General features: G+C 37.7%; 1 protein-coding gene across 1 annotated transcript; it reads right to left on the bottom strand.

The window, feature by feature from the left end:
• Positions 1-165: 165 nt before the first annotated feature.
• Positions 166-19,746, bottom strand: LOC134677666 (pancreatic triacylglycerol lipase-like). Its single transcript, XM_063536127.1, has 8 exons — positions 19,701-19,746; positions 17,964-18,144; positions 13,988-14,136; positions 13,136-13,237; positions 7,120-7,266; positions 3,367-3,559; positions 2,217-2,354; positions 166-1,278 (listed from the first exon to the last, which is right to left on the bottom strand). Exons 1-8 carry the CDS (start codon positions 19,744-19,746, stop codon positions 1,221-1,223), a joined length of 1,014 nt encoding a protein of 337 aa, XP_063392197.1. The 3' UTR covers positions 166-1,220.
• Between the last annotated feature and the right edge of the window lie 1,132 nt (positions 19,747-20,878).

The following is a 20,878-nucleotide window of genomic DNA, read 5'->3' as shown; positions in this document are numbered from 1 at the left end:
CGAACCACTTATTATATACACCATTCAGTTTTCACGTGTAAAAATAAAATTTTATCGAGGTTTGAAAGTCAAATTTCACCCAACTCACCCCATTTTACGGTATGCAGTTATTGTAGGATACCTTAGCTACTGGAATTAAGTTGAATAATAACAAAAACATACAAAATTATATAAATATATTTATTTACACATCGATCTCATCCTTAAAATAACAGAAAGGAATATCAATAAAATCCTTAAACCGTTATTGGGAATATAGCTCAAATATATAAAATAAATCATATTTTTATAAATAATTATTATAAGATGGTCAAGCAAATCTTGTCAGTAGAAAAAGGCGGCAAATTAGAAAAATGTAGGCGCGAAGAATTATCGCCCCATAGAAAATTTGAATTTCGCGCCTTTTTTTTTAGTGACAAGATTTGCTTGACCGAGTATATGTACAGTTGATCAAAGTTAGAGCCAGTTGTACCAAACCGTCGGTTAACTCCTTGCAGTTCATTCAAATTTGCTAATAAAAGTTTGACAGTAGTCTATAGAATGACAACGGCCGCCATTTTTAATTTTAACGTTGTTGATTGGTTGATTGTGCGTGGTCACAGAATATCATCATCATCATCATCATAACTTAAGAGCTTTGCTCTTGTCGGTGGAGCAATCGCCAATCATTTTTTTCTTGTGCCAGTCTTTTAATTTCCACATACGACGCATTATTTTTTATTTGGCTGAGATAAGTGATTCTAGGTCTCCCTTCTTCTCTTGTCTTTTCAATCCTGCCTTCCAGGATGTTTAGGAAAATGTTATCATGCCGTATAAGGTGTCCTAACATCATGCCTCTCCTATTTCTTATTGCATTTAACAAGCATCGCTTTTCTCCTATCATATCACAGAATATAAGTACATATTAATAGTACTACCGTACATAACACAAATTTCCCACAAAACCGCATTTGACAGCGATTCAGGGACGAATCATGCTGTTCCTTTCTTATGTACGGTACTATCCCTGTCGGCTATTTAGGGTTGTCAAAATTCATGTAATTACCTTATCTGTGTTCGTACACGCAAACGTCAAGTTGTGTCAACCCTAATATTTGCTCGGAACAATGCTAAGCCGAACGGAACCGAGAATGCCCGAAAGGAAGAGTTGGCGTAGTGCAACTGGCCTTAAATTGGAGTATTAACTATATTTGGTACAATTTTTAATTGATGTTATATTTTTATCCTTGAGAGAAAGGCGGGGCAGAGTTGGTCTGCAAGTAGTAGATGCCGGAAGCGCTGTAAAAAAGAGTATGATTTAATTTATCATCAATTGGATCATATTTTAGGACAAATGGCATACTAGCGTAGTTCGGATTGTCCAATGAGCGTTTATTTTATTTCTTGGCATTTTTATGTATTGTGACTTTTTTTGCCACTTTTGTGTTATTTCTACTCAGGCCGCGTAGCCAACATGCCAATCGCTTACGCTCCGTAGCGATCGAAACGCAACTGTCACTGTCACACTTATATGGAAGAGAGATAGAGAGACACAAAGCGTTTCGTTGTCGAAGCGATAGCGATTGTCACCTTGGCTAGGCCGGCAGAATCACGAGCTCTTTCGTGTCTAAAGGGCACAGGGCACTCGTACACAATGGGCCATTGCCGGCCACTCCAAGGGACGCATTTATGCGTTAGAGGGAGCAAGTGATATTGCTATCTCATTCTACCGCAAGGCTGCGTCCCTTGGAGTGGCCGGCGATGGCCCATTGTGTACTGGGGCCTTAATGGGATAAAACATGTCCCAGAGTCTTTTCCTATTGTGTTACCATTTCCCTATATACTTTGTATGGCGGTAAAAAAATTTGAAAAATGTATGGAAATTTAAGGACACTTTTTTCTCCTATAAGAGCGGTTTCGCACTACGTCCGATCCGAATCCGATCCGAAACCGTGAAAATATGGTCCGTAGTAGCCGTAGAACTATTTTTATGGTAAGTTCACAAAGCGAGGGGCCCACTGATTAACAGTCCGCCGGACGGTATCGGCCTGTCAGTTAGAACAAACTTTTGACAATTCCGAACAACTGACAGGCCAATACCGTCCGGCGGACTCCAGTGGGCCCCTTTACGAGTGAGTAGAAAATGAAAGGCTGATTCGGACTACGTTAATTTGGTCAAGTGGCGAGTCTTTTAGTTACTAATAAACGTGTCTGAACACCAAAAAGAAGCATCTTACCCAGTCTTAGGCCTCAGGCCTCCCATCTGCAGGGATCCCCACAGGATGCAGTTGCCAGTCATGGCTCCAGCGTAACTGGCGCATCGTGTGCCAGTGAAGCCTCCAGTATAGAGTGATTCAGCGAAGTAATGGAAACATCTGCGGATTAATTACATTTTTGAAAGGTGTGTAGAATAAATATTTAGGCGGGGCTCCGATACAATAAACGTGATTTTTTTTCCCGGTTTTTGCGTAAATGGTAGTACGGAACCCTTCGTGCGTGAGTCCAACTCGCACTTCACCCGTTCTCTCTAGATGTCATAGCCATAGCCAACGGAATTTGTGAGCTGTAGGCCTCATTCCCACGAGCGCTTTTACAACGCGCATTAAAAAAGCACTTGAATCTGTCCACACACTAAATTCGATTTAAAGACCAACAATCGACGGCTTAAAGCCGAAAATCCAACAACGCTTGATAAAAAGCTCTACCGCCGTCGTGTGAATAAATACGCTCGTGGGAATGAGGCCTTAGTCTCTCCTATGATACCACATGTGATGTCTAATCACTGAAAGGTATAAAAATGTCTGGCTAGACGAATCGTCCCGGTTCAATTTAGGCCTTATTCGCATAAGCTTTTTTTCAACGCGCATTAAAAAAGCGTTTGAATAACACAAATGGACAGATGTGTATTTTACGACTTTAAGCGTTGGTCGTTAACCCGTGGAGCGCCCCAGAAATTCCGTAATATGGAGCTCCTATACTAGTTACCAGCACCTATTACTAAGACTTCGCTGTCCGTCCGTCCGTCCGTCCGTCCGTCTGTCCGTCTGTCTGTCACCAGGCTGTATCTCACGAACCGTGATAGCTAGACAGTTGAAATTTTCACAGATGATGTATTTCTGTTGCCGCTATAACAACAAATACTAAAAACAGTATAAAATAAAGATTTAAGTGGGGCTCCCATACAGCAAACGTGATTTTTGACCAAAGTTAAGCAACGTCGGGCGTGGTCAGTACTTGGATGGGTGACCGTTTTCTTTTTGCATTTTTTTCCGTTTTTTTTTTTGCTTTATGGTACGGAACCCTTCGTGCGCGAGTCCGACTCGCACTTGCCCGGTTTTTTTAACATGCGTTGATGCGCTCATGCGAATAAGGTCTAAGATTTCCTACCTGTCATGGTCGCAAGTTGGCTCGCTGCACCCAGGCATATTAATCCCACCGTTGGGATAGAAGTCCACTTGTCCCAGGTTAGCGATGTATCCCAGCAAGCCCGCGTTGGTGTGGATCACCTCCGTGTAGGTCCCGTCGTTGGCCTGGAAGCGGTTGTCGTTGGATATCCAGCCGGGGAGCGCCGGGTCCAGGGCTGAAGAAGAAGGGTTGTTAAGTGCTTGCTCGGAGCAAGGGTACTAATTTGTGGCAGTTAAATATAGTCCGAAATAGTAAAAAAAATATTGAGGGCGCCACTTCCTACGTAACTGTCACACTTTTCACGTAAAAAGCTTGATACTGCTAATTGACCATTGGCCTACAGGTATCGCGGAAAACGAAAACTCGCTTAACAATTTCCAGCTACTTAATTATTATAACCGGATTAACCGGAAGTCTATTTTCAACTCCTACTTATAATAGGTAATATAGTTCGTTTTTTTAGCATTAGAAATAAGGTAAACAATCTAGGTGTGTCTTTTAATTGAAAAACACATTTTAAATATAAGTTACGGCAAATATGTTACAATTATGAATGTAATACGATAATTTATATTCTTCTGCTTTCATAAGTAATAGTTACTGATTTTTAAAAAGCCTTTTTCAATTAAAAGACAAGTCAAGATCGCTTACCTTCTTTGCAAGTTCTTTCTAATGCTAAAAAAAACGAACTATAGCAGTACATATTATTTCGTCAGTAGTGACACTTGTGCCATCTGGTATCATGTAGCGGTACTGGCCGCGTAGCCAAGATGCCGATCGCTTACGCTCCGTAGCGATCGAAACGCAACTGTCACTGTCGCACTAATATGGAAGTGTGATAGAGAGACATAATGGTTTTCGTTGTCGAAGCGATAGCGATTGTAACCTTGGCTAGGCCGGCGTATAGTTCCCCTACTTGACGTTAGATGTCGACTCGCGTTTTGGTAAGAAAAATGATGTATGGCCCGGCGCAGTGTTGGCCGAACGTTAATGCAATTGACCATTAAAAATTAACCATTAAAAAGGTTAATTGCCATTAGCCATTAACCATTGAAGGAAAATTAATTATCAATTGCATTGAACATCAATTTGCATTAATGTTAATTTATTACGAACCACTAACAATTAAAAAGAATTAATGGTTATTGCTTTACAAACCATTAAAAACTAAAACAATTTTTAATGAAAATTAAACATGTGATTGATAATTAACAATTAACAAGAATAAATATCGTAATTTTATAAAGACGTCCAAGGGATCAAAGGTCTAGTGCAGCGGTCGGAAACCTGCGGCCCGCGGGCCGCATGCGGCTCGTGAACCTATCACTTGCGGCCCGAGTGCCGCCTTGGCTATTTTGTATGTAATAGTGACAAACGACAATGTCTCGTAAAGTCATAAATATTAACAAAGTACGGCCCGCGTCACCATTTATTTAGTTTATTTTATTTATTTTATTTATTTTATTTATTTTATTTATTTTATTTATTTTATTTATTTTATTTATTTTATTTATTTTATTTATTTTATTTATTTTATTTATTTTATTTATTTTATTTATTTTATTTATTTTATTTATTTTATTTATTTTATTTATTTTATTTATTTTATTTATTTTATTTATTTTATTTATTTTATTTATTTTATTTATTTTATTTATTTTATTTATTTTATTTATTTTATTTATTTTATTTATTTTATTTATTTTATTTATTTTATTTATTTTATTTATTTTATTTATTTTATTTATTTTATTTATTTTATTTATTTTATTTATTTTATTTATTTTATTTATTTTATTTATTTTATTTATTTTATTTATTTTATTTATTTTATTTATTTTATTTATTTTATTTATTTTATTTATTTTATTTATTTTATTTATTTTATTTATTTTATTTATTTTATTTATTTTATTTATTTTATTTATTTTATTTATTTTATTTATTTTATTTATTTTATTTATTTTATTTATTTTATTTATTTTATTTATTTTATTTATTTTATTTATTTTATTTATTTTATTTATTTTATTTATTTTATTTATTTTATTTATTTTATTTATTTTATTTATTTTATTTATTTTATTTATTTTATTTATTTTATTTATTTTATTTATTTTATTTATTTTATTTATTTTATTTATTTTATTTATTTTATTTATTTTATTTATTTTATTTATTTTATTTATTTTATTTATTTTATTTATTTTATTTATTTTATTTATTTTATTTATTTTATTTATTTTATTTATTTTATTTATTTTATTTATTTTATTTATTTTATTTATTTTATTTATTTTATTTATGGTGTGGGGACAAATGGGAATACATTATCCGATATTTTCCCATTTGTTCCCGCCTGGAGCAGATGGAATAAGCGCTTCATATAAATGAATAAATCCCATTTGTCCCCGTTTCCCATTTGTCTCCAACTCACATATGACAGGGACAAATAAAAATACACCAATAATGAGTGTATTCCCATTTAATAGTTTCAAGCAAAATTAACATTAATTATTAGTTTATAAAAAAAAAATTAATTCCATTAAACGTTAATGCAATTGAGAGTAATTCTAATTAATTTTTTGAAACTTTAATGCCATTAAATAGGCAATTAGATTGACAATCAATGTAATTAAACGTCTCAAGATTCAATTCTAACTAACTTTAATTAAATTGATGCGTAATGCAATTGATTAATTGCGGAATTAATGGTTAATGCAATTGATTAATTGTTAATTAGAATTAACCATTACGGCCAACACTGGCCGGCGTGGCTCACTCCGCGATCTCGTCGCTTTACAACAGGTAAAGCCTAACAAGTTCCTTTTTAGCCCTCGCCACGTTGCGGATTTTCGATGGAACTAATTTATTTTAATGGCAATTATTTTGTTTGACATCCGACATTGAAAGTCATTGAATGTCACCGATGTAAACAAATCGAAAATGATTGTAAATATTTCAGGATAATAATAGATTTTGCAATCAAAATGCCCAAAAAAATTCACACCGATGCTAAACAAATAATTTTAAATACATTAAAATACTTGCGACAGAAAAAGGATACGGGATTCAGTAGCATTCCATTAAACAATGTTGTGAAATTATTTGTTGACATGACGGGTACTGATTTTCATAGTGAGTTTGTAATAAACTGGTTAGTTTTGTACTAAATATGAATATTAATTATTAAATTATTATTTTTCTCATTTAAGGCGTCTTTAGTGCTATAATCAAAAATATTTATTATAAGAATGAGCCATTACCACCACGAGTGACTGAATCTGGTAAATATATATACGGAGGTCGAATATTTAGAATCAAATTATGGCGGATAGGTAAATTATTCATACTTAATTATCAACTAAACATGCTCTTTCGATTGGGTTTCGATTGGGAAACATACTTCTACAACTCACATGTACATAATTGTATACCTCACTCGCTCTTGCACGATGCCGATACACACTGTCCCGACTATTCATGACGTACACGTATTGTTGCTATATGTAAGCTGTTTGTAGCGACATTATATCAGGGCTAAAAAAGAACTTGTCAGGCTATAGCTACAAGTACATCCGTTCCACCCCAAATTTGGTGGCTAGCCATAAACCGCGCGTAGCGCTGTCGCCACCTAGCGGCCATATCTGTCCTGATCTTAACAGACGCGTTTTGTTAGAGAGTGAGTCTTCTGTACCTAGTACTATTATTTAAGTATTCTGTGTCGGAACTAACCAGTAATGTACGCAGCTTTGCCGTTGAGGTTCCTCCCGATGATGCCAGACTGGTGACCACCCAGCGAGTGACCGATAATGTGGATCTGCTCAGGAGTGGTGCCCGTGGAAGCCATCAGCCAGTTTATGAAGCGGGCCACACTTTCACCTGGAATTTGGATGAAAGAAGTTAAGTGCAGCCAAGGTGACATTGGTTAATTTTTCTGCTGCGTTACTAAGCCGAGATGAACATCGTAGAAACGCCAAAACGAAACCAATAAATCTACCCGGATGACAGATGCTATGATGATTTCTATACATTATTTAAGATTCGATTGGCTTTTTAGGGTTCCGTACCCAAAGGGTAAAACGGGACCCTATTACTAAGACTTCGCTGTCCGTCCGTCTGTCACCAGGCTGTATCTCACGAACCGTGATAGCTAGACAGTTGAAATTTTCACAGATGATGTATTTCTGTTGCCGCTATAACAACAAATAGTAAAAACAGAATAAAATAAAGATTTAAATGGGGCTCCCATACAACAAACGTGATTTTTGACCAAAGTTAAGCAACGTTGGGAGTGGTACTTGGATGGGTAACCGTTTTTTTGTTTTTTTTTTTGCATTATGGTACGGAACCCTCCGTGCGCGAGTCCGACTCGCACTTGCCCGGTTTTTCTATGAACGTTTGTCGTCTTGGCTAGTAGCCTTATGTTCAAGGGCGTCGCCAGCTAGCTATGGCCAAGGGGTGGGGCATACATTTAGTTAGAGGGAGCTGCGGAGGCAGCTGCCCCTGCTGCTGTTGGCAACGCTCATGTTTAATTGCTCATGTTACATACACTATGATTCGCAGATTGTTTCCTAATGTAAACGACCCAGTGTAAGGTTATCTTTGAGGACGAGTATTCACAGGGTTAGTTACCTGAAGTGTGTAGCGATGCTACATAATTTCCTATACTAAACATATACTTCCTCATACAACGTGACCTATACAACATTAGTGTCGCATTTCCAACAGAATAACATACACCAGAGTATGACACTTATGTAAAACTGTAATGTACCTTCTCAGCTGTAGGTTGATTAGCATATACTGCCTCCTGGCTAACTGGTTTCGAAGAAACAAGTCCAAAGAGTATGCCACTTGAACGGAACTTGTCACCCAGATTGTGCAGAGATTATTGGACCAAACCTGGCTTCACGCATATCAAAATGATCCTCCTGGTCTACCCTAACTGCTCAAATAGGTCACATCCTAATTTAATTTGTATTTTAGAATCATTTATGAAATTATATAAAAACATAAAAAAGACTTTCGTTGGGTAGTCGTAAGTTTGACAGCCCGGTGACAGCTAAGAATATAGGCGTTTTGTTCAGGCATAAGCAAGGATATATTCCAAAGGAAACAAAGTAGAAACGTACGATAAAAATATAATTATTAGTAATTATTATTAACCACTTAAAATATTACAAGTATTAATGAGTATTGATATTTTTCGAGAACCATTTGATTTAGAAAAGATTTAAGTTGGTTTGACGTTTAATGTGTTGATGTGAATCGAAACGCAACGTGTCCGGTAGGGGAAGATTTCGAACTGTCACTGTCACTTACACTTGGACTTGGAATGGGAATACGCTAGGATGTAGATGGTTTCTAATTAAAGATTAAGAGGAATTGCCTCGTCTCCTTCCGCCGCCTGGTCCGGCTGGTGGGAGACCGATTTGTAAAAAGCGTATATCGCTGTGCGTGAATTGTGCGCGTGATTTACTTAGTGCGTCCCGTGTCGCCGATGGACATGAGCACGGTTGGTGATCGTGTTCCCGGGCGCGCCGTTGCGCGTCCCCGATTTTGCTGAGCGTCACGCTGACGCTGCTTCCACGCCGTAGGACGCGGCCTCGATCTGCAGGCCGTGTGTCGGATGGCTATGCTGCCGTCCGACGACTCCAAGGTGTCTTCGTGCGGGTCCTTCCCGTAAAACTCCAAGCGCCGCGGCTTGTTCTCGCCTTAGCTTGTCACAGCTGGGGCTCGATGAACGCCCGCCGCTGATCTACGTCGATCTGTCTGCTACGCTAAGTCCCAGGATGAAAGCTACACCCGGTATCCGTGAGTGCACTAGACTTTCGTTTTAGGTTTTGGCCAAAACTCCGCGTTTCGCCCGTCTCGCGATCGTAGGTTAAGAATTGCCATAGTGTCACTCCACAGCCGCCAACGGCTTATAGAAACAAATTGTATTTTGAGTAGCGCCCGCCCCGAAGCGGAGTGCCTTGTAATTATTTAGCGGGGTATATTAAATTGCATGTCAGATATTTGGTTGTATCTTTTCAATATCCTACCAAGTTCCCATTAACCAGGTTAGAATAACAAGAGGACCCTTGTACTCCAATAGTCCAATGTTTTACTGCGGATCTTATCCGAGGCATTTTTCCCATTAATTATCTAAACATTTAAAACCTTATTATTTCTCATACGCAACAATATTATTTTTTTATACACTATAACGTCACCGCTATTTTAAATTAATATTTTTTATACACGACAATGGCGCCCGAACAAAGTTTAAATTAAATATATAGCCTGGTTATTGTGAGCTGGGGAAGCAATAACATCAACTTATAAAATTTTTGTCATTTAAAAAACTTTATTTTTAAAAAAAAATTTAGTGAAATTATTTGTAAGTTTACTTGTGACAGGGTAGCAAATTCATCAATTATTACAATTATTATTAGGCTACACTATGAATAATTAGCATAGCGCTCAGCCACATATTATTTTTTTCACCATGCTCCATTTGAGAGGTAGGTAATTTATTTTAACACTTCCTGTATAAAGTGAAGTGTTACCAATTTATTATACTTTATTACATACCCTGACACAAGCAAACCATTTTTTTTTCTACCGACATGCCGGACGGGGAAGGAGAGGAATTTCATGAAGTAGGAGGGGGGGGGATACCTTATCTACTCACCCCTACCCATGCCTAATGCCTCATTGTTTAATACGCGACCATGGGGTGCCGCGTTAGACAACCACCCGCCCGACCCACCCATTTCAAAAGTATTAAAATATTTATTCATTTTTATTTCTCAAACCAACTCAAACTTTTCATTCCGGTGACTTAGTATGACAGACGAGACACTCTAAATTTCTTTGTTTTTGACTTATTCGGTTCTAAATAGAACTATTTTATAGAACTTAAATGTTCATATTATTGGTTTTTGTTTTTTTTGAAATTTGAGGAAATTGGTCTTAGAATCAACCTCAATTTCGGCTATCTTAGCATAGCATTTTTTAAAGTTCTGCTGAAACATGCACCATTTGTATTCGCTAAAGGTAGGGACATGTTGTTGAACGGCATGCTGCATTCCATTTGGAGTAGTATTCCTGATTCGTCACATAACCTCCGAATTTCCGACTGCTAGAGCAAACCGCTTTGTAGTTAAGGTAATCTGGAAAAAATCAGTTACCATTTAATTTTAAAGCATTGGTTCAGTGACATTATGCTCAATATTATATTTTACAAGGTGTATTTTCAAGTTAGTAACTTATTTTTTATTTGGGTGAACTCAGGTAACAACCCATTTTTTTGAGTACGCGTACCTCCTTGACTCATTTGGTGAAGATTTTTTTCAAGCGTTTCTAGGGAAACCAAATTTTTTTGTGACTACACACCCTAAGGGTCCAGGGTGATGTAATTATATTGGATATAATTCACTGACTTAGACATGAAAAAGAAAACTAAGTTTTTTTTTCACTTAGTGTAAGCCCGCTGGCTACATATTGGGATTTGACTTGAGTGTGAGTTACAAGTTGACCTCCACTATTATTGATATTATTTGTAGATATAAATTAGCAACTAGTTCCTACATTACACTAAGGTACTAATAATTTGATTTTGTAGTCATAGGCATGCACATAGTAGGGCATGCCATATTAAAACTTAATAATTAATATTGCATTATGTATATAACTACTTGTAATATACTAAATAGTAAGAATTTATAAATATAGTTGAAAATACTTAATATTTAAATTGGATTTAAATACTTTAGTGAATCTTAGAATAGGGAGTTAGCTTATTATTATTTATGTTAAATAGTGGCTAGACCAGTCAATTTAGGATTACTTGAATTGAAAAAATATTTTTTATTTAGGTTGCAGAAACCACAGTGTAGTGGCCATGCACTGTGATTTCTAATAGAGTTAATATTTAGAAATAAAATTTACAGTCCCAGAGATGGACATAGGTAAATTAAGTTTTAATGACGGTTAGCATGCTCAGTAAATACGGTTCTAAGCTTAATGTTAAACGAATATGTATAATTAACGTCCTAATGGACTTGTTGATTAGGTATCCGGTTACTTTATTTTTCTCCGGTTACCCCGGCTGCCTCGGTTAACCGGTGCTTAACCTCTTTGCCGAGAGAGGGGATATTGTAGCGATGCTACATAATTTCCTATACTAAACATATACTTCCTCATACAACGTGACCTATACAACATTAGTGTCGCATTTCCAACAGAATAACATACACCAGAGTATGACACTTATGTAAAACTGTAATGTACCTTCTCAGCTGTAGGTTGATTAGCATATACTGCCTCCTGGCTAACTGGTTTCGAAGAAACAAGTCCAAAGAGTATGCCACTTGAACGGAACTTGTCACCCAGATTGTGCAGAGATTATTGGACCAAACCTGGCTTCACGCATATCAAAATGATCCTCCTGGTCTACCCTAACTGCTCAAATAGGTCACATCCTAATTTAATTTGTATTTTAGAATCATTTATGAAATTATATAAAAACATAAAAAAGACTTTCGTTGGGTAGTCGTAAGTTTGACAGCCCGGTGACAGCTAAGAATATAGGCGTTTTGTTCAGGCATAAGCAAGGATATATTCCAAAGGAAACAAAGTAGAAACGTACGATAAAAATATAATTATTAGTAATTATTATTAACCACTTAAAATATTACAAGTATTAATGAGTATTGATATTTTTCGAGAACCATTTGATTTAGAAAAGATTTAAGTTGGTTTGACGTTTAATGTGTTGATGTGAATCGAAACGCAACGTGTCCGGTAGGGGAAGATTTCGAACTGTCACTGTCACTTACACTTGGACTTGGAATGGGAATACGCTAGGATGTAGATGGTTTCTAATTAAAGATTAAGAGGAATTGCCTCGTCTCCTTCCGCCGCCTGGTCCGGCTGGTGGGAGACCGATTTGTAAAAAGCGTATATCGCTGTGCGTGAATTGTGCGCGTGATTTACTTAGTGCGTCCCGTGTCGCCGATGGACATGAGCACGGTTGGTGATCGTGTTCCCGGGCGCGCCGTTGCGCGTCCCCGATTTTGCTGAGCGTCACGCTGACGCTGCTTCCACGCCGTAGGACGCGGCCTCGATCTGCAGGCCGTGTGTCGGATGGCTATGCTGCCGTCCGACGACTCCAAGGTGTCTTCGTGCGGGTCCTTCCCGTAAAACTCCAAGCGCCGCGGCTTGTTCTCGCCTTAGCTTGTCACAGCTGGGGCTCGATGAACGCCCGCCGCTGATCTACGTCGATCTGTCTGCTACGCTAAGTCCCAGGATGAAAGCTACACCCGGTATCCGTGAGTGCACTAGACTTTCGTTTTAGGTTTTGGCCAAAACTCCGCGTTTCGCCCGTCTCGCGATCGTAGGTTAAGAATTGCCATAGTGTCACTCCACAGCCGCCAACGGCTTATAGAAACAAATTGTATTTTGAGTAGCGCCCGCCCCGAAGCGGAGTGCCTTGTAATTATTTAGCGGGGTATATTAAATTGCATGTCAGATATTTGGTTGTATCTTTTCAATATCCTACCAAGTTCCCATTAACCAGGTTAGAATAACAAGAGGACCCTTGTACTCCAATAGTCCAATGTTTTACTGCGGATCTTATCCGAGGCATTTTTCCCATTAATTATCTAAACATTTAAAACCTTATTATTTCTCATACGCAACAATATTATTTTTTTATACACTATAACGTCACCGCTATTTTAAATTAATATTTTTTATACACGACAAGTGACAGTGTTGGTGACGGCTGCGAGGTAGTTGATGGTACCGGCCCCCACGCTCCAGTCCACTGAGATCACGTTCAGGTCCTCGGCCGCCAGGAAAGCTGAAAAATAATACGTTGCTTAGACACGGTCAAGGAAGGGCGTCACTCCTGCTCTACCTTCTGGAAGTGAAGTATGTCTATAAACGCAAGAGTTAAAAACAACGAAAGCCCTTGTAGAAATCTAGACTCACGTTAGACCGGACTGGGGCCGGACGGGAGCTTTCAGCGCTTCGTTTCTATGGAAAACACCACGTGATCACCGATCAGCCGTCATAGCAAAATAACATGTTGGACACATCGGCCCGGGTCCAGCCCAGTCTAGCGTGAGTCATCCTTTAAGCGACGAAAGAGAGAGCTAGAACTTCTACCGACGCTTCGTTTTTTATGACGGCTGATCGAAGATCACGTGATGCTTACTCTAGAAAACATGTCGGACGCCTCGGCATGGACCCGGAGCAGTGAGTCAGAGCAAAGCTAAAACTAACTAACTACCTAACATGGCTTGGCGACCCAAAGAGAGTCTTGGCCCCCGAAACGAGAGCACGCCACTTTTCCCGATCCTGCGCCGTTTCCTGCCAATTATTGGCTTGAAGCTGACGCAGATCCGCTTCCACACTGTCTCCCCAGCGGTATCTGGGCCGTCCTGCCGGGCGGCCACCAGTCTGTCTTCCCAGGTACGCCCTCTTCGCAGCCCGATTTTCTCCCATTCTTAATAGGTGACTGAACCAGCGAAGTCTGTGAGATTTCTTTTCGCCGATGATATTGGGTGATATTGAGCAGAGTAAAGCTGATGATAAATGTAGATGGTACCTGGTATGAGCACACTATTGACGTTCCCAAGCACACTGTCGGTCCAGCCGTGGATGATAAAGATGGTCCGTCTGTTACTGTTGTAGTTGGTGCTGCCGAGAAGACCGTCGGCGCCGAGCAGTAGCGGCTGGCTGACAGTGGGGTTGTTTCTGTAAAACAAACGGCCTCAGAATCAGAATCAGACATTTATTCAGTATTCAGTATATTTATTGCATCTTCATGTTGTTTTTACAAGGTGTTAAGGTATTTCATGTCTGGATCAAACATGAACCCTGTTAGGGCATAGCAATCTTATAACTATATCTTATATCTAATAATTCACTTAAATACAATTCTTGAATAAAAAAAATAATAATTTAACATATAACATTAAAATTTGGTGCAAATCCTATTTAAACATTAATTTTCAAGACTAACTTGATTAAAAGTTTAATAAGTAATTACAAAAGTATACATATAAATATAAAAATCTAATTGTGAAATTTTTATAACATAGGTTATCAATTAATACTCGTAATACCTACAGGTGGTACTTTTAATACATTTCAATCACCTCTCACCTCTTACCCTTTTCTGAAAGACCTACGTATTTGTATGATTAGATGTACCGTAAAATGGGGTGAGTAGGGATGACGAGGGCAGTTGGGTTATGAATGGGGTGAGGAGGATTTTATCTTAGTTTGACTACCATTTCATGTGTATCTCTCAGTTACTTAAAGGTTAGCTGGAAGAGATCCCTTAAAGGGCTAAGTTCGCCTTTGTACACTTTTACTGTATTCTCTCTGTGTTATGTACTTGTTTTGTGCAATAAAGTGTTTACTACTACTACTTCTAGGAGAGATGATAGGGGGGTGAGTTGGTTTTTACAGGCTACTGGTGCTTAAATTATACCGGTTGTGGCCTGTAATATGAGCAAAAATTTAAAGGTGAGCTGTACTCCTCATACTGACCAATATTTGTTCAGCAACTTTTAAAAATAACTTGTGGTTTGATTTTGAATACACTAAAGTTTATTCTAAGACGCAATGTTTTGCGAATTTTGCTATGTTTAAGGCGTGACAAGACTGACAAGCAACGTTAATCACAATGATATGGTGTGGCGAATGGACGCCATTGAAGATAATATTTATTTTCTATGAAAAATAGGGAGTCTAAATAATTCGTATTTTTTAAAAGTTGTAGAGCAAAAGTGTCACTGTTTGAGGAGTACAATCTATATTTTAATTATTTGCTCATGTTACAGGCCACAGTCGGTATATTCTAATAACAAATCAAGCTATTATAATGTTCATAATGCCAAAGTGTCGATCCAACAATTTTCAAAACTCACCTTAGTAGGAAATCCCTCGTCTATCCAACTACGGGGTGAGCTGGGATTTCCTACTATTTCGTGTTTATCTCTAAAGTTATGAAATGAAACAACAAATTATCATTGACAAACTGAATTTCATACATCCGGAACACTTTTTTTGTAAGTAGGTATATAAATCAATGTGCCACATATAAAAATAAACTTTTATCCAGGTTTGAACTTCGATATCATCCCTACTCACCCCATTTTACGGTACATAGGTATATATTTTGAAATCAAATCTCTATAAAGGAAACTACCTACTGTATGTAATTGCATGAATTCTATAGTAATTTAAATTGTATTGAATTATAAGTATTTATTTTAATTAATTTGTTAGATGTAATGTTTTGAAAAGATGTGTCCCGCCATGTTTGTTGTCAGTGCCATATTTGGATACCCACCTACGATTGAGGGGGGATTTAAATCTCAAGGCAGAGGTGTAGGATTGGAGCCGGTATAGCCAAATAAATATTATAGGACATTTTTTTTACACAAATTGACTAAGCCCCACGGTAAGCTCAAGAAGGCTTGTGTTGTGGGTACTCAGACAAAGATATATATAATATACATAAAAATACTTAAATACATAGAAAACAACCATGACTCAGGAACAAATATCTGTATCATCATACAAATAAATGCCCTTACCAGGATTCGAACCCGGGACCATCGGCTTCACAGGCAGGGTCACTACCCACTAGGCCAGACCGGTCGTCAAGCTCTATTTTAAGTCTAGCTTTATTTGACGTTCATAAATAATACCTATTGCCTACTTGAATAATAAACTATCTTTATCTTATCTTAGTCGGTAGTGACTCTGTCTACAAAGTAGGAAGTCCGGGGTTAGAATCTTGATAAGGGATAGGTATAGATGTTTTCTATGAATATATTTAAGTATTTACATTATTCCGGGTGTGGCCTGTAATATAAGCAAAAAATTTAATTGTAGGCTGTACTCTTCATAATTTTTAAAAGTTTTTGAACAAAAGTGTCACCGTTTGAGGAGTACAATCTATGTTTTAATTATATGCTCGTGTTATAGGCCACACCCGGTATATCTAGAGTATGAGCGAAAAGAGAAGAGACGTAGAATGCATTGGTACTTATGGGTACATTTCGCGACTCTTCTCTTTCCGAGCAGATTCTAAATATACAGATGGTTCCTAAGAACAGATTTCGCTATCTCTCATAGTTTCTGACTTCTCCATACTGACCCATTTGGATTGATCACCCTGTATATGTGTTATGTAAGTATATGTTGTCGTCTTGTACCCACAACAGAAGCCTTATTGATAAGTCGATTTGTGAAATGTATCTATAACGTGGCACCAAAGATTAATTTCACATTTTCATTTATACCTAATAGTCTGTTAGAGATCCTGAAAACGGTGAAAAATAGAGATACTACCCCTAAAAATACGTGTGATACCTCATTAGATTCGTCATGATGCCTCGAAAAATGTATTTGAATCGTATATTAGCACATAAAAAATATCAAAAGTTATAAATAAAAAAAGGGGAAAAAAGGTAGATATTTTTTATTTCCTCAATATCTCAAAAAGTAGTAATATTTAAGAAACCAAAATTAATATTATAAAAGATCCGCGCCTCACTTACGAGAAACGCGCCTGGCGTTAAAAAGCGTTTACGTAACATTAAATCTCATTTTAAAGGTATTAAATACTCGTTGAAAATTAAAAAAAAATTATGGTGTATTTAAAACACGTCAACAAATGTACCACTTGTAGAAATTTATCTTTAAGTTATTTTTTCAACAAGTTAGGCAATTGTTAATTAACAAAATTTTCTCGAACTTCCTTATTTATTGAAAACTTTAAAAAAATTATGAATAACTATTGTCAAATTTTGTCACTTTCTAGAGCCCGTCTCATGTATATGCTTAATATTGGATTGGATGTGTGATACCGAGATTCTCCGCGAGAGAATCTCGGTATCACACATCCAATCGGAGAAGCGCGAGACGAGACAAGGAAGAACGAAACGAGAAGCCGCATGTACAGTCGCCATCAGATATATCGGAGCGGCCAAGGTGCTCACAAATATCTGAACACGCCTCTATTATCAGGGCGTTATAGTGCGTGTTCAGATATTGTGAGCACCTTGGCCGCTCCGATATACCTATCGGATGGCGACTCGTTCTCGTGTCTCGGGGTCTCGACGAGCGTGACAGCTACAGCCGGTATGGTTGTCTGGGGTGGTATTCGACAAGCGACGTTTGACGTATCGTGTTGATCTCCCGTTGATGTGGGAAAAATCATAAGTTCTCGAATACGTACTATGTCAAAATTTGACATTAACAATCCACAGTTAGGGTGACAAGCAAACCAAACCGAACCACCCTTAGTTTAGAGTTGAGTTTTGGATGGTTTTGGTTGTACCAAATGATATTATCCACCGTTGATGGAATCAACACTCAGTATGCAATAAAATCAACTGTTGATTTGACATGGATGCGAAATCTGACAGTTGTACGTGTCGAATTTGGCCCCTGGAAAAGATCGTTTAGAGATAATAGATGGAAGCAACTAGCCCCAGAAAATGAACCCCACCGATGAACAGCTGCCAAACACTCCAGTCTAAAAAAGTGAGTGATTAAATTACCTGGTGAAGAGATGGTAAACGTTCTGAGCATCCGGCTGGAACCTGGCGGCCTCCATCAAATCTGAGACCTTCAGCCAGGTGTCCACCATGTGGACCACGCCGTTACCACCCCGCATGGGCTGGTAGCGTTCACCATCTCCGCTGAACTTCATGAGAACTGGGTCCGAGATGGTGGGCAGAGCTGGAAGTTAAATTTAAATGAGTACCATTATACACGGTGTAACATGAGTAAACCGAATAATTTTAACAGCGTATTCCTGATCATATTTAGAGACAAAAATGTCATATAAACTTTTTTTTAAAACGCCTAGTTTCAGAGATAATATTAATTTAAAAATAAACAAGTTTTTGTTGTTACATAATGTAAAAGGCTTTTTTGATGGTAATGTTGCTGCTATGGGACGTAGTCTAAATATCCTTATTGACAGATGTCAAAAAGTGACAAGTAACACTTTGCAAAAAGGTTTTACGAAAAAAATACGTAAAAATCAATTTTAAGTAACAAGTTTACCAATAACATTTATTTTTTATGTACAAATACATTCAAAAAATAAAAAAAAAAACAACAAAAAAAATTTTTTTTTGGCGAGATTGACCTAAATTCGTATTATATTTTTTCCTTCTTTTGACCTCAGAAAATTATTCGGTTTCCTCAAGTTCACGGAAGAAAGAATGAGCGCGCCGCGCTTTGTGCTCAAGTTACACCGTGTAGAGTCATCTTCCTCGCGTTATCAAACTCTTCGTTCTTATCCGCGCTTGACAACTAATCCCATGATTTGACGTAGGCACTATTTTTTACGAAATCGACTGCCATCTGATCCAATCCAGAGGGGAAACTAGGACCCCTATTCGACAAGCGACGTTTGACGTATCGTGTTGATATCCCGTTGATGTGGGAAAAATCATAAGTTCTCGAATACGTACAATGTCAAAATTTGACATTAACAATCCACAGTTAGCGCCACTTGCACCATCCCACTAGCCTGAGGTTAAGCGGTTAAACCGTTAACTTAGTGTCAAATTGTACTGGTATCCATGGTAACTCCAGGTTTGACCGGTTAACCCGGGGTTAGTGGAATGGTGCAAGTGGGCCTTAGGGTGACAAGCAAATCAAACCGAACCACCCTTAGTTTAGAGTGGAGTTTTGGTTGTACCAAATGATATTCTCCACCGTTGATGGAATCATAACTCAGTATGCGATAAAATCAACTGTTGATTTGGCGTGGATGCGAAATCTGACAGTTGTAGGTACGTGTCGAATTTGGCCTCAGTTTTCTTACCACTACGCGCGTTATTTCGTATTCGACATCTAGCGTCAAGTGGCGGAATATATCAGTACCTACTGCTAGTTGACAATATAATTAATAGAGGAGAGAGTGTGGACTCGATTTTGCAGGTCCGCGAAATCGACTACACACTCGCGTTCGCGGCTTCGCGCGCAGTGTGAAGGGGGCATTAGATCGGACAATGTGAAATCTCATAGAAAATGCAACCGGGAATATTGAAACGAGGGAGAAGACCGATATACTGTTCTCTTTTTCAATAATAATCCCAATGCCTGCTGAGACCGGTTCATGGGTGTCTATTGTTGCACCTGTGAACGGGTTCCAGCAGGCGTTCTACATGACATAAAAGCTCTGCAACGGGCCTCTACGTGTTGGATCTGTGTCCCCACGCAAGCCTATCAGGATTATAGGCCCGTGATATCCAAGGAGATATTATAGTAGTTAAACTAACCTGCTGCCGCAGCTATGGCGCCCATAAGAACCGCTAAGAACTTCATGTTTTCCGACCGGAAGATCGCCTCGGTATGACGATCCCAGAATCGACACGTCAATATTAAAACATCAGATTAACACGCTATCTTTACGTATATTAATTAATTAATCAAATTCTATTGTTTTTATCGGATTAAACATGGAAATATATGAGAAAGATGTATTTTATTGTGTAAGTGAGAAAGAATAGGCATTATTTCGGAAATCAATGATAAGATCTTTTAAAAAATTGGTGATAAGAAAAGATTAAGCAGGTGTTTTCCAATGTTATCGATGAACTTGTTTTTTCTAGATTCTATTTGTACCTAAGCCCTATAGAGGTACCTAATACAGTGTGTAAATAAAATACGGGCAATAAATTATTTTATAATATATTTTCATGTTACAAAAAAGGATACAAATTGAAGGGATGTTTACAAAAACAACATAACTGAAACATTAACAATGTTTTTAAAAAAGTGTCAACCGCTCTAAGCAGTTACTTACGTTGTTTTGTAAACATCCCTTCAATTACAACTAACACTTACAAATAAAAATTAAAACTATAAAAATAAAAAAATAAACCGCTCCCTGCCGTTCCCGGTACAAAGGTGCCCATGATGCGGACAGCCTTAATCATCATTAATTAAGAATTTTTTCATCATCATCTTCTTCGTGTTGCTCAGGCATTTGCCACAGCTCATGGTAGCCTAGGGTCCGCTTGGCGACTAATCCCAAGAATTGGCGTAGGCACTAGTATTTACGAAAGTGACTGCCATCTGACCTTCCAACCCAGAGGTTAAATTAGGCCTTATTGGGATTAGTCCGGTTTCCTCACGATGTTTTCCTTCACCGAAAAGCGACTGGTAAATATCAAATGATATTTCGAATATAAGTTCCGAAAAACTCATTGGTATGAGCCGGGGTTTGAAACGGCGACTTCCGGAGTGAAAGAGTGTTGTAATACATTGCGGGTCGAATTATTTTGTATGGTTAAAATTTTCATTGTATTTCTAAGCAAAATCTTTCTCAATATACTTTTTAGGTCCTATGCTAACCACCATTAAAATATTTGTCCGGATTGAATTTGCACACTGTATAAGGAAGTTAATTGTATAGTTAATACAATATATACAATTTAGTATACTGTTATTTATT

This window comes from Cydia fagiglandana, chromosome 26 (assembly GCF_963556715.1).
Source record: "Cydia fagiglandana chromosome 26, ilCydFagi1.1, whole genome shotgun sequence".
NCBI classification, from domain to species: Eukaryota; Metazoa; Arthropoda; class Insecta; order Lepidoptera; family Tortricidae; genus Cydia; species Cydia fagiglandana.
Note: the sequence above shows the minus strand (reverse complement) of the source record. Positions and strands in the feature narration are given on the sequence as shown.

What these genes read in the sequence shown, in the direction of transcription:
- LOC134677666 (XM_063536127.1), bottom strand. Translation starts at nt 19,746, where the DNA reads ATGAAGTTCTTAGCGGTTCTTATGGGCGCCATAGCTGCGGCAGCAG. An exon ending in GTTTACCATCTCTTCACCAG is followed by an intron (nt 14,137 to 17,963) that starts GTAATTTAATCA and finishes TTTGTTTTACAG; the next exon opens with AAACAACCCCACTGTCAGCC. An exon ending in CAATAGTGTGCTCATACCAG is followed by an intron (nt 13,238 to 13,987) that starts GTACCATCTACA and finishes ATTATTTTTCAG; the next exon opens with CTTTCCTGGCGGCCGAGGAC.